This window comes from Phalangium opilio, unplaced genomic scaffold, assembly GCF_054372755.1.
Source record: "Phalangium opilio isolate 3A_F unplaced genomic scaffold, DU_Popi_V2 ptg000329l_1, whole genome shotgun sequence".
Lineage (NCBI taxonomy): Eukaryota > Metazoa > Arthropoda > Arachnida > Opiliones > Phalangiidae > Phalangium > Phalangium opilio.
In genome coordinates, this window is record NW_028324226.1 from 4444998 (window position 1) to 4472696 (window position 27699).

The 27699-nt window shown below is 39.8% G+C and overlaps 1 protein-coding gene and 1 long non-coding RNA gene across 3 annotated transcripts in view; both read left to right on the plus strand.

Annotated features, from left to right (window-relative positions):
• Positions 1-27699, plus strand: part of LOC149610424 (uncharacterized) — a 110720-nt gene that overhangs the window by 20012 nt on the left and 63009 nt on the right. The window contains exon 2 of the mRNA XM_089858946.1: positions 17974-18815. Coding sequence (XP_089715072.1) covers positions 18420-18815 — 396 coding nt within the window. The 5' untranslated portion in view covers positions 17974-18419. The remainder of the gene's footprint in view (positions 1-17973; positions 18816-27699) is intronic.
• Positions 15354-16212, plus strand: LOC149610425 (uncharacterized). Of its 2 annotated transcripts, none has more exons than XR_016376488.1 (3): positions 15354-15906; positions 15996-16101; positions 16194-16212. It is a non-coding gene; the product is annotated as an uncharacterized LOC149610425 (long non-coding RNA). The 2 variants fall into 2 exon arrangements; XR_016376489.1 differs by lacking the exon at positions 16194-16212 and having other exon boundaries at positions 15355-15688; positions 15749-15906; positions 15996-16182.

Here is a 27699-nt window from a genome sequence, read left to right on the forward strand (position 1 = left end):
GCGCCCTCACGCGTCTACAATTTATCGCCAAATGCAGGGCCGGATTAAGGGAGGGCCAAGGGGGCACTGGCCCCCGGGCGCAAGGCTTGTTGGGGGCGCATGGAGTTAAGCTATTCCCCCTTAGGGACATTTGCTGTTCCGTTTTTTCCGACTTAAGGGGGCGCACACTATCTCGGCCCCCGGGTGCAAAATCGCTTAATCCGGCCCTGGCCAAATGTCCCGTTAAGAAAAATTCGTAACCTAAATATGTAGTGGTTCGGGATATTTTAGCTAAGGCTTAATGTTAAACAGACTTTATAAACAATACCAGAGTGATTGATATTTACAAAAACTAATATGATAGATAGTTTTTGAATATTTAACGAGAGAGAGAGAGGCTAAAATAAATAAATAGTGAAATTCGATCAATTCACTTTTATAATTTAGTCCGATTTTCTCCCCATATCGGTGACTGGAGACCTCTACTACTTAAAGAAGAAAATGGCGCGAATTTTACTAGGGTTTGGTGAAAAACTTCCAACATCCGCCGCCACAGCGCTAGCGTCAAGCGTTGCTCTAAGCAAACCTAGCTCCCTATTCAGTTGCCTGTCAATGGGTTAGGTGGTCTGAGGTTCTAGATACGTTGAAGAAATGGCTACACAATCATTCCAATTAGCTGTAAATATACCTGCTTGAATTAGAATAATCCGTCGCTCATCATATCTTCAAGGCATTCTTCGTATTACATTTTTGCATAGATCTGTAATAATAATAAAGTTTTCCATTGAGATAGCTGCAGCGTATAGTATCAGCACTCCGTATCTTGTCGAGGAATAATTTTCCAAGCCCGTCTTTCTATTATTCTACTTATCAGATTTTAAGTCGAAAGCGTCGACGCGCATTCCCATGCAGAACAAAAGGGTCACTAAAGGAAGCGGGGGTCAACGAATAGAATTACGTATTACGAAGTTGTGCTATATTCCTCTTGTTAAAATCTCGAGTCCACATATTAAACCAGCTTTATGATAGAAAGAGGGGCGATTTGATGATTGTAGTAGGTGTTTGGTGACACTATATACGAATGCCCGAATCGGATCTCGAGTAGCTGCAGCTTTGACGATGTGCATACACACAAGTTTTATGGATGTGTCAGAACAAAATGGCATGAAGTAATCAATGTGTCTTTTAACGAAAGATATTTTTCTTTATCTTAAATCATTAATTACTGCTAAAAATACTTGAATTGATAATAATTCACGAATTTTTGCCCATGGGTAATTAACAATTAACCTTTACATGAATACGCAATGCATAAGTTACGATAAGTTATGTAACATGATTCTTCCCAGGCTCTCCTACTGATCAATCTAAATTCAGATGGGCATCGCAGCGTGGGGTGAATTCTTTAACTGTATTGATTTTATCAATTACTATTTAAAGTTGCGAATGATTTATACCAGAAGGGGATAATAGGACTCGAAGAAGGTTGAGACACTGTATCGTCTTAATACTTTAGTTATATGTAACTTGATTCTGTAAAGGCTCATGCAAATTTTTGCTGCTCTCCTGCTCATCAAACTTCAGATGAGCATGGGCATCGCACCGTGCTAGGGTCAATTCTATAACTGTTTGGTATTTACTAAATCCTCAGCAATCAACCCACAAACCTTGATTGTCTTGACGTGGGACTAAAATCCACAAGCGCATGCGTCCTGGCAAATAGTTAAGCGCTAATAGAGTAATGATGAGGGAACTATTTATCGCGTATGTGATTCCGTTAAGTAACCTTGCTCCAAATGTAATGTAATAATGTAGGGAAGAATCACGTTACAATTACACCGCGTTGTGATAACGTCTGGTTATAGATATAACTTTGATAACTTTGGGTTGATTTGCTTCAGTTAAGGACACTAATGCGTTTCGTCGGATTTGAGATAGTTGCGTCCAAAGTCATTCATTCACAACTAATAGCTCTTTCCTCTTTCTGTACATTCTCTCATCTCGTAGCTTTTCCTCCCCCTCTTCCTCTTGTGTCGCTTATGATAATGATGATTTTAAACTTTAAAGAGGACCGAGTGAGTGCCTCTATAATAATACCAAAATAGAAAGGTCGCCTAATCAGTTTTCTAGGTGTACAATACGCCACACTTAAAATTATCCAGGGAAAATTGCAGTAAGATGCGTATTACAGGACTTAATATGAAGGTTCTAGAATCAATGAGGAGCGTTGTAGGATTAGGGTTTTAAATGTTTTAGTTACTTATTTGGCCGCCATTTTAAAATATGGCGGAATATTCAAACAAATATAAAACCCCCATATATCTATATCTAATGGATATAGTTAACCAGTATTCATAATGCTTGTGATTGAAATGTAAGGAGCGGTTTTGTATTTCTTGCCGCCATTTTGAAAGATGGCGGAATAGTCACACCAAAAGCCTTCAAGTCCGTCTAAAGGATATAGTGAACCAGTATCCCTAATATTAGCGGTTTGAACGTTTTAACTTAAGGAAGCTTTGACCTTTCTGGCCGCCATTTTTCAAGATGGCGGTGGATTGTAAAAATCTTTCTAAAAAATGAGTATACCCACTAGAAGAGTAATGTCCCAGCAAAACTAGATTCTTCAGAATATAGAGGTACTTCTAGACGTAGGGATTATATTCGACAAGCTCGATATGTCATTTTTCCAAAAAATTACAAAAACTTAGTGTCTAGACCCTAAAAACAAAATGAGCCTAAAACCGGTTGGAAAATTCTAAAAGAAAATCTAAATAATACTCCGTAATTTGATTATATTTTTACAAACGCTGTCAATTTTCAGCCCTATCGTTTACACGGAGGTTTAAAATTGAAAGAAATTATGTCGGCCTAATAATAATATCAATTCGGAGAAAAGAAAACATTGACTCGAGAGAGATTGTTTGAAAGAAGAGATTTAAAATTCAAAAGAAGCTTCTTTCTTTTTTTTTGGCCCCTTCAAAGTCGTGTATATTCGTTACGTTACACTCGGAATGAAATTCTCGGAAGCGTGTTAAATTAAAGCTTGGATTCCCATGAATTTATTCAATGTTTTCCTGAATTTCAAACTCAATTGGATTTCAGGTTCTAAAGACTCCCAAATTCCTTCCATGCCAATTAAAATTTACAACTGTCAAGTGTAGGGCTTTCAAAGATTACAAGTAATCAGTCAAAGGTTAAGCGTATGCGCTGATTACACTATGTAACTGACCCTGGCTCAACGACATCTACTTTTAAGGCCCATTCACACTAGAGCCAAATTTTACCTTCACGTTGATGAAGTCGCTTAATTAGACACGTGTCAAGTTTCAACGACTGCGCGTAAAATGTTCGCGGGTTTGGTTTGAAAATTTTCAATTTCCTCCGACTGTGTCGAGATGGCACCACCTTCTTATCGTCTTTTCTTTATCCATAGCTCACTCGATCGTGCATTACTGACGCGTGATTTAGTTCAAACCCAATTAATATTTATATTAGAAAATGAACATTTCAGTAAGTTCATTATTCAAGAGAGAATAAAATAAATTCGCGTACTTCTTTTATAATATTAGGCAATCATTAAATCCACCCTTCATTTTTTTGCAAATTTTTTTTGGTATTGAACATGGGACGTGACGCTTCAGAGATTGTTACTCGAAGCGCTCAACCGTTTTTCTCGCGATTTATTCTCACTCCGTCTCTTCTCGTAACATTTTAGTTAGGCGATAATTGCAAAGGACTGCAAACTGTCACTGCACCCAGAATTCATTAACTGTTATAGAAAAACAAAATCAAAATTACGGTGAAACCCCAAAGAAAATATGTGTTAAAACGCTAGAGTCGACAGTATTTACGAAATTATTCATTTCGTTCTATTTTGACTTGTACTCGCCCCCTTAAGAAATAATTGAGAACTATATACCTCAATTAAACAATCCAGAACTATCAATACAGGGTGTTCAAAAATAGTATAATTGGTTCAGTCGTCGTCACCCAAATGTTTTTCACCCAGCCACGACCCAGCAGTTGTCGTAGATCCATGTTTGGCGTATTTCAAGGATGATCCCTTAGATTCAACTACAAAAATTTAAAGACAATAGTAATTTAACTAAGGGGTCATCCGAAAAACACTCTTAAGGTTATGTAATAGAAATTAACTCAAAATCACCCACAGAACCCACTGTACTTCGGTTCTAACACCATTTTTGGGACACCTTGTATTTAAAAAAAGAACGTTAAGGAGATTTCTTTTCTTTCAAATGATCAAGACACGATTTCACCGTTAGGAAACAACTTTTACGATTTGATTTCAAATTATTTTTCTTGTATGGCGTGATAATAAGACAGTCCGAAGGTCCGCCCAACGGGTTTTTAATCATCATTTTTAGCGTTTGGTTCAACGTAATTAAAGGGGGGAAGGGGACCCAAGGTCTCCATTCTCCAAAATTGCGCCAGTGATCCATTACGATTTATTTTTGAATAAAATTACTCGTAGAGATTGAATATATAATTATAGGCTCACAGCTAGAGTAGGGGTATTATATTGATAGATGACGAAATAATTTTTATTTTAATTCAGCCTTATCATAAGTTTATAAGTGATATGTTCCATAAGTATGACACTACCTGTACTTCGTAATGCTTGAGACTTACAGCTCGAGCTAGGGCAAAGGAACTGCTTGCCCTGACCCAAAGCAAAATCAGGCATGGTTACCAGTTTCCTCACTGGATACTGTCGGCTTAATAGACACCTGCATTTACTGGGCATCGTTGATGACCCATACTCTGCAGGGAGGCAGAGGATATCCTCTGCAGCTGCGATTACCTCGCGGCCCTGAGGTTTGAGCAGTTCGACATCCATCCTTTGGAATTACCTCACCAGTTCTCTACTTTCTCGGCCAATCGGATTCTCCGTTCCATCTTGGCGGCAGGACTCAACGCAGTCTAACCAGCTCGGGGTGCACAATATACCTTTGGTATCGGTGCATGACGTGGCGACGCGTCACCCCTTTCAACATGAACAACATTACTGAGAGCTAGTTCGAGAACGACAAGCGATAATTGACTTTACACTTTTTGCCGTCCATCTTCGGCACTAAGCCTTTGACAGCGCCTCACCAGGCGTCGCTTTACTAGAATCTATGCCCTAGGTCACTTCATGGCAAGCTCCAGTTTGTAACCAGTGACAAACTTATGGAACATCTCTTATCAACTTATGATCTTAAATATAAAAATTGATCCCGGATTGGTCGCAAAATTAATCTTATCTCTATTATGGGTGTTTTACGCAATCTTTTTTCTTTACTATGCAAGTATAATATACGTATAACAAGAAAGTGTTTGTTTTCCATTTTAAGTTGCCAAACCCCACACATTAAACTTAAGTTTATTTTTTGAATTACCATTTTAGGAAATTTTCCTAATATTTTTTATGTAACTTTCACAGCAAGTTTAAAAACGCTTAAAGCCCATTTAGACTTGAGTAAAATCTTAGGTTCCCGTCGGTCGCGTTGGTACGTACATTTCCCTGTTCAGACGTGAGAGTGGACGACTTAAAACGAGTCGCGTATAAGGTGATTTTTGAACCAAGACTTGAAATACTAAAATAGCCGAATCCAAAATGACAAAAACCGCGCCAAGAACAGGGTGGAAAACAAGGATTTTTTTTAAACCGGACCTTAGGCCAGCTACTCATCTATCCTGTAATGAAAAAACTGGTCCATGACCATTGACCAGAGCACGTCCTGCTAAACTAAAGAAGTATATAATTAAAATTTTTGAGTTCTGCTGACCCTTGAATTTTCTTAGTGGTTCCGTGGACCACTGAGCCCCCTCCGATTTAATTTTTAAACTGGTCATTTGCCCTGTGCCACCGCCTTATTTCCCACGCTGGCCAAGAATCCTAAAGCGTAGCTAGCTCGATGACGCGTCAGTAAGGCATATTCTACTGAGTTATGGCAGAAGTGAGATGAGACTAGAAGTGAAGTGCTCTAGCATTGGTAGTAGATCCTGGCACTAGTGAACAAATTTGAGGATTTTATGCCGCTTCCATCGCGCCTACACTAGAGAGAAAAAAATTGGTCGAGTTACAAAAACATTTCCTACTCCCTTCCCCTCAACCTAAAGCCGCCGAACACGGACGCCTGTGCTTGAATCTAGTTCGGCCGTCTACCACCGCGAGCGTCTCACGTTTTGGAGGGAAAATTCAGAAACCGCTACTAGAGGCCCAACCGTTGGTGTGTTATCAAGAATATTCACTTTCGCCGAGTGAAGAATTTGGTTACCTCGATACTTCTAGTCTCATCTCACTTCTGGTTATGGCTAGACAAAATTGAAAACTTTCGAACTAAACCCGTGCACGAATCTTTTACGTAGTCGTTGACACTTGTCTAATTAAGCGAGCAAAGCGACTTCATCAACGTGAAGGTAAGGTTTTAGTTTATATTCTGAATTGTCCTTAATTAGCTTATCTTCACTATAGAACAACTACTCTGGCTCTATGAAAATTAACATTAGTATTTTGCGCCTGCATGGATATTTTCCATTTCACAAAATATGTTTAGAAGAAATCAAAACATCCTCCTGACCGGAGTCCCGAACGCACGCCGGTTCTCTTTAATAGCGCTCCATAAAATTTGCATAAAACTCTTAAAATTTATGGATTTAAGTAATTCTCGAAACTTTTCGAAGAAACCCAACTTTCCTTATCTAATTTCCTTTAGCCATTTCAAATTCGTTTCATTGAGTCGAAAGATTTCGTTCCCACGAGCGCGTGCAATGCAACGCAACGCAACGCGTTGGTTAATCATGCCTAGGCTTAACGTTCTTACGTCTTTAGGGCCTTGGCTTAAGCTTAACTCGAACATCACAGACAAAGGAGAAGAAGAAATAGAATTATTCGAGAAAATTGCGAGGGTGTCGACGAACCGAGAATAATAGGTTTCCTTTGAATCGTTGTAGATTCAATTCTCCTTCTACCCATTTTTCCTCCAGTACTCCCAGGCTCGAGTCCAATCTTGGGCTCGTTCCGAATAAGTAATCGTGAATTCCCCTTGGTCTAGTAAATGCGGAAGTAACGTAACAGCCATAAGTATGACCAAGACCGGAAATTAGAAAAATTTCATATAGGACATGCGTCTAGTGACCCCCTGATTGACAGGAAAAGTTATTGGACATTTTCCACTGGATTGTGCAAAAATAGTGTCGCATCGCTATAGTCAAGCTATCAAAACTTCGGAAAATTTATTGGTCAAACTGTCCAGTTTTTCAAAAAAATTATGGGGCATTGTAAAATTCTATTGGACAATGTCCAGTGTCCTGTGCTTATTTCCGGCCCTGAGTTTGACACCAGGAATGTGTACAGTCATAAATTCATAAGATATGTAATGTTCCATTAGTTTGTCAGTGGTTACTGAGAGCTTTTGATGAAGTGACGTAGATGATGAAACGTCATAGATTCTCGTAAAGCGACGCCTGGTGAGGCGCCGTCAAAGGCTAGGTCAGTACAGACTAAATAGGAAGATGGACTGCAAAACCGAGCTGTATGAAAACATAAATTCCGTACATGAATCGCCTTATTTGTTTAAATGTTCCTAGAAGCATCCTGTTTTCACGCAAAATTCATATCTATAACATGGGTACAAACCTTAATTTAGCATTGCATCAATTGGTAGTGTCATACTTACTGTAAATTCTGAGAAATATACCTTTTTCGTTCTTGATTTTTATCAAACTACGCAGCAAAAGTCGCGCTGCGTTTTAGGCCTCTTTTGGTATAGAAAAGAAATTTGAGAAAATGACCCGACCTCCTTGAAATTTTATTTTTCATCTTTTTTGGAGAGATTGCGGTAATGCCCAGAGAGAAAATTTTAGAGTCATGGCTAAAGTTTTCTTCGAGAGGCTATTCACTTTTCACCTCAAATACCCTTAACCGCAGATCGAATTTTTAAAAGGTTTAAAATGTGTATAATAATAACAAGACGGCCCCGGCCAGATTAGAGCCCCATCGTTTGTAAGGCTCCAGCAATCAAGAACGTTTTATTTGACCCCAAAATGTACAAGTTCAGAAATATCCGACCCAAAAAATACAAATTCAGAAATATCCGACCCCAAAGATACAAGTTCAGAAGTATCCGACCCCAAAGATACAAGTTCAGAAGTATCCGACCCAAAGATACAAGTTCAGAAGTATCCGACCCCAAAGACACAGATTCAGAAATATCCGACCCCAAAGATACAAGTTCAGAAGTATCCGACCCCAAAGATACAAGTTCAGAAGTATCCGACCCCAAAGATACAAATTCAGAAATATCCGACCCCAAAGATACAAATTCAGAAATATCCGACCCCAAAGATACAAATTCAGAAATATCCGACCCCAAAGATACAAATTCAGAAATATCCGACACCAAAGATACAAATTCAGAAGTATCCGACCCCAAAGATACAAGTTCATTTAAGAATTAAATTCGCCACTTTCATTTTAATTAATGAAGTCTGATGGAGTATACGACCCCAAAGATACGATAAGGCTAAAAACCCCAAACATACAAATTCATAAGTATCCGACCCCACAGATAAAAATTCAAAAGTTTCCGACCCCACAGATTAAGAGGTACCCCACCCCACATCACCCCGACATTTTAGAGATAAAAATAAATGATAAAAAACTCGGGGTTTTTATCGAGTCTCTATGGTTCAGTGGCTAGAGTGTTTGTGTACTACGCCAGCGACTCGGGTTCGATTCTCGGGTCTGACCTGAAAAACTTTTAATTAAAATTAAATCTCTAACCGAGCCCAGTTACCCCTATGGGTGGGTTGTGGTAATATAAAGTTCCTTTTAAGCTAAAATCTGACGATAACGAAGCGACAACCCCGGCCACTACTACTACTACTACGGACGGCTCGGGTCAAACTAAGAGCCTATCGTATACTACGATGTGGCTAAAAAGGAATTTTAAAGAATCGGTCAAGACATCGTCCAAAAACTGAACCCCAATTTCTGGAGTGAATAACCCCTCATTTTCTTGGTAACGAGAGTGCTTAGCTAGGCCTAATAGGTATTAAAATTAGAAATATTTGATTCTTGGAAAGAAAGGTAGATATAACCATATAAATAAAACATTTGCAAGAATATGATATGGTACTTGGAATCGTCTCAAATATGCACACCAATACTGTTACAGTCGCCCTAGAAATTCTCACATCATGTGGCACACGTCATACTCAATAATCGCAACGTTTCGCGCGTCAGTTACAAATTTCTATGATATCAAGGAATGCATATAGCTAAGATGGAATCATTGTGTACCCATTTCTCAAAGTACAAGTGCGGATTTTGTTTGAAGATGGTAGCCCAAGTGCATCCTTAAATTTTGTGTACGGGGAGCCAGACTAATCATTATATATGACAAAATTTACTAGCTGGCGAATAATATATCTCGCCGCTAGCACGTTGCTAACAGCCAATGAAATCACCCAGTTAGAAAGACGTCAGAAATATCACTCGTAACGCGTAGTAAGTTCTCAAGCCCGGCCCACAAAATCCGCTTGGAAATTAACATGGGATATATATGGGGGCACAAACTGCCACAAAGATTCCCATTAGCTGTATGCATTCCCGGGGATATTATTAATAAGGTTGTTAGAAACGCCCATGTACTCGAATTACTCGATCACCTTAGAATCTGGCGTAAACACTCTAGTCCAGTGATCACGAAGACACGAACTAGGTTTTAGATTAACACGAGCTTGAAATGACCAATCTGAGCTTGCTCTGCAGGATCCATATGAACTTCTTCGTACGAAGTTAAGACCTGGTTTCATAGCGAAGCAAAATGCGGAAGATAATTGTTTCAAAAGAAAAGAAGGGGGTAAAGATCTTGAGAATTTATTTCCACAATTTTTTAAAACTTCTTCTTGAACGAAAACAAAAGTTTCGAAGTAAAGGTAAAATTGGCATGTTCCTTCTCACGTATGTGCGTGTAGACGTCCCAATAAATCGTGTAACTTTTATTCTTCGAATTCTTTTCGAAGAGGGATCGGACATTGAGAGCCCTGGACTTTGACTCTCTTGTCATGGGGTAGAAGTTTTTATATAATCGAAAGGGTGTTCCATAAAGGGTGATGTGACCGAAGAAGTGTACTGTTTCTAATTATTGTTTATTTTTTTTTACGTATCGTTATTTAGAGACATTGTTCATAATTTCCGCTCTTGGTCTATTACACTTACATTACAACTTTTACATTACCAGCTTAGGCACACTTCTACCTTTAAAAATTCACCTCAGCTGGATAAAGGCTCATGAACGTTCTTAGATCGAAAGCCATTGTAATTGTATAAACAAGATTGGCAGACTGATGTGTCTTACTTCACATCATGCGAGCCTATTTCCTTGTTTTAGAGGCCAATCAATATTGGGTGGAACTAAATGTTTTATACCCATGTTCTGGTGACACTTTTAACACCCAAAATATTCTGGCTATTTTTATAGGTAAGGAGTTGGGAATTCGGTCAGTGAAAACAGGGTTGCCACAGTACCTGGAAATCCTGGAAAAGTCAGGGAATTTGAAAAGGGTGTAAAAAGTCAGGGAATTTCCGCTGCATACGGACTTGAAAATGTGTAGTCAGGCCAACTATAGGCACACCAACTCAAATACGGGCAATGATAACGTTCAATGGGCCTACATTAACTGTTTCTGATAATTCCTAATAAAGTTTGATTAACTACTAAATAGTACTCTCAATAAAAAACTGTGATAAAATTAGCATAATTGTAAGTACAAAGCTGATGATAAATAAGGAATTTTTAAAGGCGGCATTCTTACTTTTCTGTTAGTGTAAGTTTGAAAATTGGTCAGGTAAATTGGCTTTAGATGGTCAGGGAAAACCTGGTGGAAATGTCAGGGAATTTTGAAACGAAAAATCTGTGGCAACCTTGTTTTAGACGGGCCAGGGAAGGCCATCAAAAGTCAGTGAATTTTGAAATGAACTGTGCTGGCAGTCCTGGCACCCCTGTTGTAGTATCCAAGCCCTTATTAGCAGCGGGCGACTTGAAAGTAAAAATGGAAAAAACGAATTTTTGCGATGTCTTTTGCCCTGTAATGACCTTTCTCTTAGTAAATCGTGATTTAATGAAGGTATTCCACCCCCGTACAAGCGATTCTCTCGGCCACGGACGAATACTTTTGATTTTCTCTCTTTGATGTAACACGGTGTACGGGGGATAAGGCCATTTTATTTCATTTTCATTCTTTTGTTCGACTGCTATAGTTGCTGCGTTTTAACGATTGTTGCCTTTATGATGTAATGCCCGCGTTACGAGTTATAGTCAATCAATGGCAGAATTATTATTATTTTCACTTAAAAGGTCATCCTCTTGTTGGATAATTCAATAACTGGCTTTAAAAGCGGGTAAAACCCTTCTTGTACGTTAGAGTTTGTTAATGGAATTTGTATGGATGGTGGCAGGGAGTCGGTAATAGTGTCAGGAATAATTAGTAACAAACTGTTAACAAGGCATGCCGCCTAAATTTGAAGTGATGTGAAGTTTTCGAGATTTCGAGGTGATCGAATTTGATGTAAAAAGGGGTTGGACTCGACCTAATCTATAAGTAAAAGTGGGTTGGACTCAACCTAATCTAAAATTAAAAGGGTTAGGAATCTACAAGTAAAAGGGGTTTGGACTCAACATAATCTAAAAGTAAAAGGGGGTTTGGACTCGACCTAATCTACAAGTAAAAGGGGGTTTGGACTCGACCTAATCTACAAGTAAAAGGGGGTTTGGACTCGACCTAATCTACAAGTAAAAGGGGGTTTGGACTCGACCTAATCTACAAGTAAAAGGGGGTTTGGACTCGACCTAATCTACAAGTAAAAGGGGGGTTTGGACTCGACCTAATCTACAAGTAAAAGGGGGGTTTGGACTCGACCTAATCTACAAGTAAAAGGGGGGTTTGGACTCGACCTAATCTATAAGTAAAAGGGGGTTTCGACTCAACCTAATCTACAAGTAAAAGGGGGTTTGGACTCAACCTAATCTACAAGTAAAAGGGGTTGGACTCAACCTAATCTATAAGTAAAAAAGGGGTTGGACTCAACTTAATCTATAAGTAAAAAAGGGGTTTGATCTCGACCTAATCTATAACCAAAAAAGGGGTTGGACTCGACCTAATCTATAACTAAAAAAAGGGGTTGGACTCAACCTAATCTAAAAGTAAAAGAGTTTGAACTCAATCTAATCTACAAGTAAAAGGGTTTGGACTCAACCTAATCTACAAGTAAAAGTCTTGCCTGACTGAAAATCAACGCCCAGTCCAAACCGATTTACCAAGACGATTGAAATTTTGTGGTAACATTTCTCTTTAGTAGTAGTAGTAGCAACGCCGGGGGCCTTTGCTGCTAGATATTTAAAATTTCCTTTAAATATTCAAATTTTAAGCTAATAGTTAATTTTATGGCCTTCAAGAACACCCCGTCAATTTATTTTAAACCCTTACCCGTTGCCATGACAACCTTGTTGAATTCATTCATCCGTAGTTTAATATTGAATAAATAATGATGGAGATATATATGCCTAGAAGTTTTCTCCGCACGGGGTTTCAATGCATTCATCAAACCATCCATCAACTTTGTAAACTTCATCCATTCATTCACTGCATAAGGGAGCCAGCTCAGGGTGTTAACTCACTCTCTCTTTCGCGTCGATGGCCGCGAGGTAGCCATTCCGAGCAAAAGTTCCCATTCACACAAACATCACAAAAAGAAGAAGAGTTAAATCTTATTTGGCGTCCAACGTACCAATCTTTTTCTTCCCTGGGTTTTTTCTTCTTTGCTCTTGGCGGCTGACTACATGCTTATTTTCTATTTCTTCTTTTTTTCTCGAGATGGTAAATCACGCGTGCCAAAAAGAGGTCATTCGTGACTTTGCGCCTTAAATTAAAAAGCGACCCAGAAACTGTACGGTGCGGAGAAGTCATAGATATTAGAAATATAGAAGTATGTTAGTGACTTAGTGTGAATGATGAGATATGATGCTTTTTCGTTTACGTGTGTTTTGAGAATACTTCAGTTTGAAATTGTTTTCAAATTGATCCATGGATGGCTATAGGGTTTTCTTGTGCGTTGATGTAAATGATTGAGGTGCACGTGCAACTCGGTTGCTCAAGAAGTAATATTTATAATCTGTAGTATTTGAGTCACTTGGAGAGACCAAGATAGTTAATGAAAACTGTATCAATATAAGTTAAAGTCCCAACTGACTGACTGACTGACTTATAATCAACGCCCAGCCCAAACCGTTTACTTAGAAGGCTGAAAGGTTGCAGGGAAATATTTTTCTAATCTGCCGCCATTTTGAAAAATGGTGGCCATAAATGCGTAAAACCTTCTTTATGGAATAAAGTCCGTGCATTTCCAGCGATTTCTTTAGTATTTGGTACACCAGTTCCTTATACCCTATAGATGGACTTCATGGCTTTCGAACTTCGATTTGCCGATATTTTTTTTAAATGTCACAGTGAAAACCATTAAAAAAAATTCCCGACGGGCTGAAGGACAACACCTTGTGCCTTCGCCACTAGTTAATAGTAAAATTATGCATTGCTAGCTAAGCTAAGGAGTGGAAAGCGGGAAGAGTCTCCCGTCCATATAGATACTAAACACTAATAGTCTTTGGGTTCAATATCTGCATGATTTTGCTATATTTGGTTTAGAAAAAGCTTTCAAATTGAATATAATTGTGCTTAATTAGGGACTTTTCATAAATCTAAAACGTTACAGGGTGTAGAATATGATGCTCTTCGCAAGCTTAATGAATTGGGTTCACCCCCGTCCCTACTTTGAACCTTATTTCCCTTCATTAGATTTAAAGCTTTCAACCATGCAGTTTGACCAAACTGTGACTGCTCATTCATACCGTTAGATTGCGGTTGTGAATGTGCATATATTTTGCCAATATCTATGTATAAAATTGGCCGCGAGAAGACGCCCTGCAATCTGTTACGGATGGAGTTAGAGAACTATCCACTGAGAAATATATAATCAGAGGAATTATTTTTTTTTTATTAAATTGAATTACCCCATTCTTTCCTCGTGAAGTTTATAATGAGCCTTAGCTGTGAGAATGAGAAAGCATTCATCTCCTCCGTCATAGGTCGGTCATTCTTCTGATTTTATCAGGTTGTATTATACGTCAGTGCCTTTAATAAGGGAATCGGTGTTTCCTGGTTGATGGGGTCGTGACCTTTACCTATTGGTTTATTTATAGCCCCTTGATTTTGATTGACGTATCGGGTGTGTTTTAGATATCTAGAACGCCTGTTATCTTGGTCCTTCTTGGACTTCCCAAGGTGGTCCGTGTTGAAGTGACGAATATGGGCGTTTTAATGGTTCGATGGTCATATTTAATGACCAAGGAACATCTAGGTTCTTGACTCTTTGAAAATAATCAAGTGTTCGTCGCACGTATACCGATGTACTTAATGATTTAATCGTGCGCTTCAGCTTCTATTCAGAAGACTAAACTAGTTTATTTAACTGTTGTTGACTTATCTAGTTGAGTCAAAAAGCTATATACGTCTGAAAAGGCCTTTAATTGGAGATGCAAGTGCTGATACCGTGCTTATATACAAGTTTTAATTACCCCGGGTTTGTTTAGTCAGAATTAAAGTTCGAATCCTTTGAAGGTATTTGAAATTACTGAAGGTATATACAGACTTTGATATGGATGGCTGTAATCCACTTTAATAATGAGAAGTGATCTACCTATAGTTTAATCTACGATTGTTTGGCTGAGCTAAATAGGGATGTGTTAGAAAGCCACCATGCCTTTTGCGAGGTGGAAACTGATTGGAACCATAAACTACATAGCTATTCCATAGGGTGCAATGAACCAGGGAATTAACTAATTAAGGTTCTTTTTTCTTAACTATAGTGTAATATTTTGGAAACAGTTAACAGATTATTAATAATCCCCTAACTAAACAGCTTACTCTATACAGGGTGTTTCTGATAAGTCTGGGATAAATTAAGGGGTACAGTTTGGGCGATTCTGAGCAGAAAATGTAATCTATGACATTTTTCTGTCCGGGTCACTGTTTTCTAGTTATGATTTGAGTGTAGTAGGGATGACCCCTTAATTAAATTAGAAATCATTGTCTTTCAGTTTCTTATTTAATTTAACAGGGTCATCGTTAAAACACTCCAATCATAACTTGAAAACAGTGGCCCGGACGGCAAAATGTCATAGATTACATTTTCTGCTCATAATCGCCCAAAGAACATCCCCCTTAATTTATGGCAGACTTATCAGAAACACCCTGTATATTTACACTCTTCGAAAATAGACTAGGAAACAGTGGAATTTATACAGGGTGTTTCTGAAAAGTCCATCACAAATTAAGGGGCGTGTTTATGGGACCAAACTGAGCGGAAAGTACCAAAGAACATGGGGTGTACAACATTTTGTTACGGAGATATGGCCTTCCAAACATTCGCCCCTAAAACAAGGAAATATCCAAAAATGAGGAGTAACACTTAAGACCGACTAACCAGCTTGTTTAAAATTACTAGACAATTTCAATAGCCTTTAATCGAACAATTGATTTCTACCTTTACTAATCAGAAGCGTATAAATGAGTAGAAGTATGCCTACGGTGGTAATGTAAAATTAATCCCAAGTGACATGATGTTTCAAGATCTTCCCAGCACCAAGTAAAATGGTTCTGATTGAAGGGACTTTTATTAGCACAGCGTAAACAACGTTATTTTCAGGAATTAGTCCAAATGTCCACGGGCGGCATTACAAAAACGAGGCAGTCTTTCGAATGATACTTGGACATGTTGGAAGATCCCTGGCTTGTTCCTGTTATCTCAAACCGTAAAAAGCTACGCAAATCTTCATCATCACGGACAACACTCTTGTACGTTAGGTATGACCTTGAGAAAACCTAAAAGGACATCTCGAATGTATTTGAAAAACCCATCTCCAATTAAGGGGCGTGTTGTTTGTTTCCAACAGAGTAAACTCGCCCAGAGAACAATTACAATGCAGAGCCACGTTTCGGCGTTAATGGCCCACAAAGGTGGTCCCAAAAACAAGAACAAACTTTAATTTGTTTCGTTCAGTAAGTGTTTCATGTGTCATAGATAAAACGCCATGATTAATGCACGAAGAAAATGAATTTATTGACAAGTTTTAACATTTAATTGCAACTAGTTACAATTAGTGGTTTCTGGCTAAAGTAAACGATATCGATTTCCCACGGGATTTGTTGGTTACTGACTAAGCTAACTTTTCACGGGATGGTATTATTAACTTACATAATAAACATCAATGGTCCCAGCTAAACCCCCACGCAACTTGCGTTAGAAGTCACCAAGTACAATTCAGTTTAAACGTGTGGTGTGGTATTGTGGGTGACAATTTAATTGGGCCACATTTCCTAGAGCCCAGGTTAAACGGTGTGGCTCACTTGCAGTTCTTACGGGACGATTTACCGGAACTACTCGAAGACGTACCCTTAGGTTTGGTAAACAGAATGTGGTTCATGCACGATGGTGCACCACCACATTTCAGCATCGCGGTCCGAAATTATCTTAACGCGACCTTCCCTTTGCGGTGGTTAGGTCGAGGTGGACCTGTGGAGTGGCCTGCTCGATCACCCGATCTGAACCCTTGTGATTTCTTTCTTTGGGGCCACCTGAAAGACTTAGTTTATCAGACTGAAGTGCCCGATGTTGAAGAGCTACGTCGACGAATAATTCACGGCTGTCAAACAATTCGCGAAACTCCAGGCATTTTTCAACGTGTAAGGGAATCATTTGTAAGACGTGCTAATGTGTGCCTTAACGCGGGTGGTGAACACTTTGAACAATTTTTGTAACTAGTTGCAATTAAATGTTAAAACTTGTCAATAAATTCATTTTCTTCGTGCATTAATCATGGCGTTTTATCTATGACACATGAAACACTTACTGAACGAAACAAATTAAAGTTTGTTCTTGTTTTTGGGACCACCTTTGTGGGCCATTAACGCCGAAACGTGGCTCTGCATTGTAATTGTTCTCTGGGCGAGTTTACTCTGTTGGAAACAAACAACACGCCCCTTAATTGGAGATGGGTTTTTCAAATACATTCGAGATGTCCTTTTAGGTTTTCTCAAGGTCATACCTAACGTACAATAGTGTTGTCCGTGATGATGAAGATTTGCGTAGCTTTTTACGGTTTGAGATAACAGGAACAAGCCAGGGATCTTCCAACATGTCCAAGTATCATTCGAAAGACTGCCTCGTTTTTGTAATGCCGCCCGTGGACATTTGGACTAATTCCTGAAAATAACGTTGTTTACGCTGTGCTAATAAAAGTCCCTTCAATCAGAACCATTTTACTTGGTGCTGGGAAGATCTTGAAACATCATGTCACTTGGGATTAATTTTACATTACCACCGTAGGCATACTTCTACTCATTTATACGCTTCTGATTAGTAAAGGTAGAAATCAATTGTTCGATTAAAGGCTATTGAAATTGTCTAGTAATTTTAAACAAGCTGGTTAGTCGGTCTTAAGTGTTACTCCTCATTTTTGGATATTTCCTTGTTTTAGGGGCGAATGTTTGGAAGGCCATATCTCCGTAACAAAATGTTGTACACCCCATGTTCTTTGGTACTTTCCGCTCAGTTTGGTCCCATAAACACGCCCCTTAATTTGTGATGGACTTTTCAGAAACACCCTGTATAAACACATATTTTTGAGAAAATTCTTTCACTGATACCTTATAACAAGAACAATTTGATATTGCACTCAAAAGTAGAGAACTAAACCGACTTGGCAGTGCAACAAAAAGTAGCGAAACGCGTGGATTTTGCTATATAGCCTGTCATATTTCCATTGTAGATCTACTAGGCATAATCATACCTTAACACAAACCATATCTATGAAGGGAAAAAATAACCCGAAATCTAATATTTCTTTTTCATTGTTTTTCTCCCAAAAACAGATTCCAGAAAAGCAAAGCAATCCTGATAAATCTTTCCGATCTATATATTTGACGCAACGTTTCCCCATCTGTACAATACATCCGTCCTCCCGATGTATTCAATTCCGAGATCTAAGAAGAACCGATAAAGCAATTTAGTATGACAGCCAGGAAGGCCTAAAAATCGAGAGAACTATAGGAAAACAAACCACCCTCTCGGGCTAAGAAAGAACCAACCATCAACCATGCGAAAAGAAAACGAAGGAATATTTATTTCTACCCAAATCCATCGAGATCCCAAGAAGATTCTTCAAGAAAAATAAAATCTCATCATCGGACTATAGATAGAGTGCGATCTGATCGCAAAATCCCCCAAAGAAACTGAACTGAAAAACAAAGCGATAGTAGAAAAATAACCAAACTCAATCATTGATCCGAATACGGAATATTTCGGTTATCCTTACCCCATGGAAACCGAGTCGTTGTCTGTCGTTTGCGAAAATGGAACGACAGGGGGTGGAGGTGTCAGTATGACGGTACAAAAATACGAACACCACGGACACTTTACCGGGTCCTTGAAGGACGAAGTCGTAGCTAACTTCGCGGTTCCCAGGATGGCGCCTCTTACGCGTCACGGTGGGGTTGGAATTGGAGTATCTACTTCCGGCGGTGTTAATAACAATGCGAACGGTGCCGGTACAAGTGCGAACGCGTCTTCGGTTACCGCTACGACATCTGGACCCCCTCCCTTTAAAGAACCCCCGCAGATGCCACACAATAGGAGGCCTATAGGATTACTTCCGACTTCCGTTCACCCACCCAGGGACATCGCGACACCCGTATTACCAGGAGCACCCGATACGGTAAGAATTATTCTCTGATTTCATTTCTTTCTTTCTTTCTTTCTTCTTGTCCCCCCAACGACCTTTTGCATTTTGCATGGGTTTTAACAACAGCACGGGGTGGTTGGTTTGTAAGAGGTACCTGTTATTGTCGGAAACCTTCAGTATTGTCAAGGTATAGTTAAAGGTTTATTGGCCTTGCAGGGTTGAATGAATTTTCCCACGCAGGTTCTTCGTCAACCAAGTGATGGTGTTTAATATTTAGGGAAGGGGTACCCTACATTTTCTGGATCTAAATAGTTTACGTTTGTCATCCGGAACTAATGTTGTTATTAGAAATTCCTTATTTTTGGGAAGGTATCCATTTAAAGGGATACTCAAGGCTACAATTTTTCATTTTTAATCGAAAGAGCGTATAAAGAAATGAATGTTATCAATTTGCAACCATGTTTCTATCTACAATATTAAAGAAGATACAAGCAATTAAGTTTCCGTAATGGACACTACGCGTTGGGCTACTCTGCGAAGTACTGGGGAGTAGATAGATTTGAAACGTTCAAATACGCTCTCCAACATTGAAATTTTATATTGAGCACTTTAAATCTACATAAAACCCTAGAACTTTAAACGTCGCATCTGAAAAAAAAATGTGGTTTACTACGGAATTAATCAATTCTAACGTCTACACTCAATGATTTTGAATTTAAATGGTGTCATTTATATTTAAATCAGTTTCAAAGTGGTTTCTACACAACGGTATTTCGCCCTATGGAATTCTATTGCTATACCGTCTTTAATGTTTACGGCAATTGATAAAGCGATTCTTATAAGGTTTCCATGGGAATCGCGCTAGAAAACATTAATAATTATCCTCTTAACTTTCGCTTATTATTTATAAAATTAGCTCCATATCGGATGAGAGACAAATTAGTTTGGCGTATAACTAATAACTAAAGCCTTCCTGATAAAGATAATTTCCATATGGAATTAAATATTAAATTCAAATTCTCGGTAATTCCCCTGAAAATTATAACGAGATATCTTTAGTATACATCTTCCATATACGATGGAGTAATTGGGCTCCGAACTTATAAATCTTACTAATGCCTAATTATTCAAAATAGGCCTATTTAATCAGCCGGGAAAGAGAGTGCTAGGGTTTTCGAAACCATATCAGAAATAGAGCGTAAATTAATTTCCATCAGAGGTAATACGATTAAAATAAGTAAGAGAAAGTTCTCATCTGTTAATTTCACAAAATGATTTTGATAATTAGCAAATAGAACTCCTTTATTTGTAAGAAAAGGGTGACCGAATTACATTGGGTTCTTTGGCGATTTTGAGTTGAAAATGTTCTATAACATTTTGTGCTTATAGGTGCACCTTTTACAAGTTATGATTCAATTGTTTTACGGATAACCCCTTAATTAAATCGTCTTTCAGATTATCACTTAAATTTAAGGGCCCACCCATAAAACACTTCAGGCATAACTTGTAAACGGTAGCACTTAGGGCAAATGTCATGTAACGGGAAAATATGTAACTCTCTATTTTTCTAACTAGTTTGTTTCTGCTATCTTCCTCATTACAAAAGCTATCATAGTTGGCCGGGCACTCGCTAACCTTTCACTATTGGGGGTTGCGAGAATTAATCTTTGTCTAGGGGTTTTTGTCATGTACGGTCTATTACTTTGTCTAGGGGTATATGTAATTAATTAAGGATACGAACTCTTTGAGAGTGGCCAATAAAACAATTTAATGAAAACACTTTAAACACTAATAAATAATAAACAATTAAATCCTAACACTAAGCTGGGAGGCCTCTTAACGATCCCTTACTAAAAACTAAAATAACTTAATACTAAATAATTAAACTAGAACTAACAAACAATTAATTACTAACATACAATTAATTACTAACATTGTTGTTATAATGTTACAAGCTCTATTTCCAACGTTTGATTCTTAAAACAGTTAATTAGTTAGATTTGTACTTATCAGTTTTCCATTAGGGTAGGAACGTAGATTTCTTCTGGTTTCCAACTCGCACTTTCTTCCGGTCGGTTGACGCGCACACCATTTAATTCTTTTACCGCGCACACCATTTAATTACTTTACCGCGCACACGCTGATGACTACTATTGACGCGGGTACGCTGGTTCTCGACTACGGGCTTTCGTACTGCCGTCTATTTACGCGGCACGCCGTAACTTTACTTGGTACTGCCTGTGGTCGTGACTAATGACCAGGCACGCTGACGTTGGGCTGCAAGACAGGGTACGCCGGGGACCTTAACTCTAGGAGCGGCACGGCTGGAGTTTGGTAACGTCGCTGGAACCATTAGCGACGACAGGGCGGGAAAATGAAGGCGCCGCAGAATTAGCAATCTGGTTCGGCATGGGCCTCTCGCACTTGCATCAGATGCCCTCGTGGGTCCAGCTTCAGTATCTCGTCCTCGTGGTGGTAAACATCGGTCCGGTGGCTCCCTTGTCAGCTTTATACCAAGTGTGTCTAACAATCGCCTTCTTCACCCTTTTATAGAATTTAGCTGTCTTGTAGCGCACCAATCAGAGAAGGTATCGTTTGTCCCTTCTTGACCAATCGTTGGTCGTTTCTCGTGGACGGGTTGCGATGGTGTTTTTCAAGTTCATTCCTTCGAGTGGGTTTTAAATATTTTCCCCAACTCTCGCGAACGGGTGGAAATGTTTTTGGTTCGCGCACCTGTTTATGCTTTTTGAAGTTTATATCTTAGGTGTTTACAAATCTTATAGGTCATACAGTAGAATGGTTAGAAGATACAATGGTTAAGAGATACTTTCAAAATACACAATACTATGGCTTGGCCAGCCTCAAAAGAGTTTTTGTTATTTTCTTAAACTTGGAGATGGGGAACGGGTATACCAAACAAAGTTTCTCGACCCCACCAATGCTTGGGTTATCTTAGTAAGCCCAACTAACCAGAACTAAGGTGACCGTGCACTGACACCTGCGTTTAGTAACTAGTTTTTCCCTGACCAGCAGGAGAAAAAGGGGAATTTCGAAAACAACCATGTCATTCGGGGGGTCAAGGGTTCAACAACTATAGGTTGCCTAAATAATGCCTTACATTTCTCCCCGACTTTAAATCGAACGTCCCCGTTCGACCAAGTACCAAAAAAAAAAAATATTATGATAATTGAAAGGAGGCTATATACAAAAGAAATAAAAACTAACGGAAACAAGGGACAAATGCGCAAAAAAAAATCTCAGTATTTACATGGTTAACCAAAAAAAAAAATATTTACAGGCCTCTTAATTTTGAACAGGGTATAGACCCAATAAACTACGCTTAAATAACGTAACGGACTAAATGTCCAAAACAACTACGCAAAATTACTTGGTTACGTGGGGTAACCAAAAGACTAGCAATGGGACAACTGCCGGAGGGGCTGGAAGCCTCACCGGAGTTAACTTGCGTATATAAAAAAAATAAACGACGGGTCGAGGGTCCTAACGACGGACTCGCCCAGTATTTGGATCTCGGGGTCTCAACTGACGACCACCACATCCTTGGTGACCATTGCTAATTACGTCATCTGTTACACTATGACTATCGCCCTGATCTAAATCACTAGAATCCAGAAGACAATCGGTGCGCTCGTGGAACGGTTTTAATTGACGAATATGATGAGTTCCCTTTAGGGGTTTCATTTTCATATCAGCTAACCTATATGTCAACTTAGAGAGCTTTTCCGTTATTCTATAAGGGCCATCATACTTCTTATCCAATTTAGCAGCGAAACTGTCAACCGCTGAGGATTGGGAATGAACTTTCTTCAAAACCAAGTCGCCTACCTCGAACTCTATATCACGATGTCGTTTATCATACTGTACTTTTTGACTGGCTTGGGCTTTCTTAATTTGTTCACGAGCAAGCTCCAATGTTTTAGTAACATTTGGGATAACTCTCAGCCCATACGCCTTTTCAACGTCATCGGTTAGATAATAATCGGGGTCAGGTTGGTTTAGTTGGACAGAAAGAGCCGTTCGGATTTCACGACCGAACATCAACGCAGCCGGGGCAAACCCGGTAGTTTCTGAGGGGGCGGTCCTAAGCGCCATTGCATACTGTTGCAAACCGCGATCCCACTCTTGGTGGTTTTCGCCAACAAAAGACGCTATCATGGTACCTATAATTAAGTTGTACCGTTCCGTGGGGTTTGACTGGGGGGAGTAGAACGAAGTAAACTTGTGTTTAACATGTAACTTTCTAAACACCTGATCTAAGATTTTACTGGCAAACTGCTTTCCATTGTCTGAGACAACGCAGTTTGGCAACCCGAAACGCGTAAATACGTCTTCCACTAAGTGTTTAACAATGGGAGTCGCTGTAGCGTTTCGTAATGGAAACAATTCTACCCACTTTGTCAAATAATCGGTTATGACAAGAATGTAACGGAAGCCACGCTTTGACCTGGGATAGGGACCTTTTAAGTCCATGGAAATTACTTCCCATGGCTGGGGGATACTACTTGGTTGCATAAGGCCAGCGGGGGACTGAGTGGGCACCTTATGAGACTGGCAGACCTGACATGAACGGCAATACCGTACTACATCTAGCACTAAACCTTCCCATGTGTATTGACACTGAATTCTACGGGTAGTTTTCCTAACGCCAAAATGACCAGAGGTCGGTATGTCATGACTGAGGTGCAAAATACGGGCTCGCAACGCTGTGGGAACTAAGATTTTAAAATTATCCCAGCCTGAGTGGTCTATTTTTCCAGTATCTCGAAATAAGATACGATCACGTATGTCGCAAGAAGGGGCGGTTTTATAAATCCATTGCCGAAGCTCTTTGTCGCTAGGATCCCTATTATTTTCAAGGTAGTCAATTAGGGGACCTAATTTCGCATCTGCTCTTTGAGTATTAATAATTTCGTCATTATCAAACCGAATAATCGGGGTTACAGGGGCTATTGCCGCTACATGACCTTCAGCTAGGTTTTCAGGGATCCGAGAAAGTGCGTCGGCGACGGCATTGTTTTTACCTGGTACGTGGTGTATGCTAAAATCAAAGGCTTGCAAACGCGCATTCCACCGGGCAAATTTCCCGGTGGGATCAGGCGCACGGTGCAACCATTTCAGTGCGCTATGATCCGTATAGACTTCGAAATGCGTGCCCTCTATGTACGGGCGAAATTTTTCAACAGCCCAGACTATACCTAGGATTTCTTTCTCCGTTGTGGAGTAATTACGTTCCGCGTCGCTAAGGGAGCGGCTAGCATACTGGACCACGTGTTTCTGTTTATCTATCGTTTGGGACAAGACAGCACCAAGGCCCACATTGGACGCATCCGTGTGGATGATAAAGGGATGATTATAATTGGGCGTACTTAAAATTGGGGCAGACGATAATTGTTCTTTCAGCAAATTGAAGGCCGTTTCCTGGGATGCACTCCACGCCCACTTGGTATCCTTATGAAGAAGGGCATTTAACGGTGCTGCGATTTTCGCAAAATTTTGCACAAACCGACGGTAATACGAGGCCATTCCAAGGAAACGTCTTAATTGCTTAACATTAATCGGGGTAGGAAACTCTCTCATGCAATTTGTTTTATCGGGGTCGACTGCTATACCTGATTGGGAGACTACGTGACCAAGGATACGGGTTTCCTTTTGACAAAATTTTGTTTTAGACGCTTTGATTGTTAACCCCGCGTTCATGAGCCTATTGAATACTTCCTCTAGGGTTTTTATGTGTTCCTCAAATGTAGCTGAAGCTACGACAAGGTCGTCTAAATAAGCGCAGACGCCACGGCTTCGCATGTCCATAAAGATAGAATCCACCATTCTTTGAAAACTTGCTGGGGCATTACACAGCCCAAACATGAGTACCTTAGGCCTGAATAGGCCGCGGTGGGTTACGAAAGCGGCAGTATCGCGATCGGCTTCCGCCAAGGGCATCTGCCAGTAGCCACTCCTCATATCGAGAGTGGTGATAAAATTAGGTTGGTGGATTGAATCTAATATGTCGTCGATGCGTGGTAGGGGGTACGCGTCTTTACGGGTAACAGCATTAAGCTTTCTGTAATCTATACACATTCTAGTACCTCCATCCTTTTTAGAAACTAACAATGTAGGAAACGCCCAAGGACCGCTAGAGGGCTCGATTATGTCTTGTTCTAGCATTTCGTCCAGAATTTCGTCTATAACAGCCCTTTTGGCTGGGGAAAATCTATAAGGAGGGGATGCTATTGGTCTAGTATTCGTTAGGTCTATATAGTGTTGGACCTTATCAGTCCTACCTGGTACTAAAGAAAACAGGGGTTTAAATCTACTGGTTAGGGACTCTAGAATTTCTCTTTGCTGTAAATCTACTTCAGCTTGTTTCAGAGCTTCAAATAAGCCATCTTCATCTATTAATTTTTGTACACCTGACATACTAAATACGCTATTAATACTATTTTCTGAACCTCTGAAAAACAAATAGCACTCTTCTTCCTCTCCCGACCACTTAAATCTACCAGCTCGGTGATCCACGATCATACCGGCTACACTCAACAAGTCTTTGCCCAGGACTACCGAAGCTTCAATATTCGAAACGTAAACAGCTTGAAAAAGTAATTGTTTTCTGGGCAGACAAAACGGTAGTGTTACAGCTCCAAGGGTTGGAAGAAGAGTACCATCAGGCTGTTTAAGAGCGAGAAGACAATTTGTCGTCTCATAGCCTAAACTTTCAATTAAGGGTTTCAAACTAGAATGTATCAAGGTGTGGGTAGAGCCTGAATCGACTAAAGCCGTGCACGGAATTGTATCTAGAAAAATATCTAAAAAATCTTGTCCCCATTTTAACAATGGAGAAGACAATTCGGGCTCTACTGTGGTTTCCGTGCAGGCCGGAAGGGCATTTATTATTGAGACGCGGGCGGGTTGCCGTGGTTCACGGTGCCGCCCGCTGGTGCGTTTCCCGAAGGTCTATTGTCCCTAGGAATATTTTCTGGGTTGTTTACTTGATTAGCTCTATCAGGGCAAAGCCTTCTAGTGTGTCCTACCTTGTGACATGAATAGCAAGTTAGATGCGGGTTAAAATTACTAGAATTTGTCTGTACGTTACTACCAGAAAAATTACTATTAGGACGGTGACTAAAATTATTATTTGGTCTTGAATTGCGGTTAAATACTTGACTAGGCCTAAAGTTAGTTGAATTAACTGGTCTAGGTGGTGGGACAGCATTGTTTTCCTGTGAACTAGGTTTAACCTGTTTTTCACGCTTCTGCTTATTTTGATACCTTTCAATATCCGACGCGCAGTCCAACAATTCTCGTAACTGATAAAATTCTTTAGTACGAAGGGGGATTTTTAACTCTTCTCGCAAATTACGGAATACAGCCTTTATCTTTTTCGTCTCACTAAGGGGCTCGTTTAACTGGCTAAATAACTTTTGTAATTGTTCCGCATGCTCGTACACAGTTTCCTGTGGACGTTGTAACCTCTCATGAATTTTATCAAATATATGATCGTCATTGGACCTGCGTTCAAACCTTGAACGTAACTCACACTCAAAGTCATCCCACGTGTCAAAGGGATTACATTCATGGTACCAATCTAACGCTGCGTCTTTAAGAAAGGAGGGAACCCATTGCTGAATGAAAATTCTCTCAGGAATATTCATTGTTAAACGCATCTGTTTGGCGCTACGCAGAAACTCCTTAGGTCCCGGCCCTATGGGGCTACCCGAAAATGACGGAGTAGGGAGGGGGTTAGAATAAATAAATGGCATAGGAGCCGTACCATAACCTTGGGGTTGGAAACTTGCATTGTGCAAAGGGGGGTTGTTAGAACTAGAATTAAAGGGAAGCTGACCCTGTACTGGAACTACCTGACTTGGATTGTTTTGGCCTAAGTTAGTTAAGGGAACGAAATTTTGATTATTGGCACCTTGATTAGTGGATTGAACACCAGCAGACAAGGAATTGACGCTTTGCACGCCCGAAAGCGCGGAATTAACTATTGGGACGCCCGGAAGTGCGGAATTAACTATTGGGACGCCCGAATGCGCGGAAGTAACTATTGGGACTCCCGAATACGCGGAAGTAACTATTGGGACTCCCGAATACGCGGAAGTAACTATTGGGACGCCCGAGGGCACTGAGTTAAATACTGGGACGCCCGAAGACAGGGTATTTGCTAAGGGCTGAGGGTTATTTTGCATTTGAGACAATAAAACTGTCTGTTGATTTTCTAATTGATTTAAACGGTCAAGTATTTTGGTCAATAAATCAGTAGGGACAGAGGTCATATGACCACTAGGCAAACTGGGTGCTCCAGCATTCGAATTTACAGTCTGTGTGGGAGCTACAGAACTACTGCTAACTGGGAGGTTATTAATAGGGTTTTGCGAGAGCGGCGGATTAGCACCGCCAGGTGTGCTAGCAGGGGGGTTAATTGAATTATTTTGGTTGCCCTGAATAGGGACGTTACTACCACCACTAGCCATTCTGTTACGTGGTTTAGGTATCTTTGATTTACTGGTAGAATCCTGCAAAAGCTCTCTATTAACCTGTCTTTGTTTTAAACGTTCCTCTCTAGCCTTATTACAGTGAGCTATAAAAGCTGGACTATTTTTAGTATTCATAAACAAAATAAACTAAGCTACCACGAGGAATCGATATGGATTCAAAAAGAGAAAAGAAAAAAAAAAAATTCACAACAGGGGGGAACCTCTTGGAGGGAGGGGGGACAAAAAAAAAATTTTTGAACGAGCTAACTTAAGATGACGAGTGGACAAAGGATACGGGGTGCCCTTCGAAATGGCGGGAAATCCCAACACTGAGCGAACCCTAACAATACGAAGAATCTCAAACTAACCAATTGAACTAAGCAACACAATACCGTGTTTATAGGCTTAAACTTAACGAACAA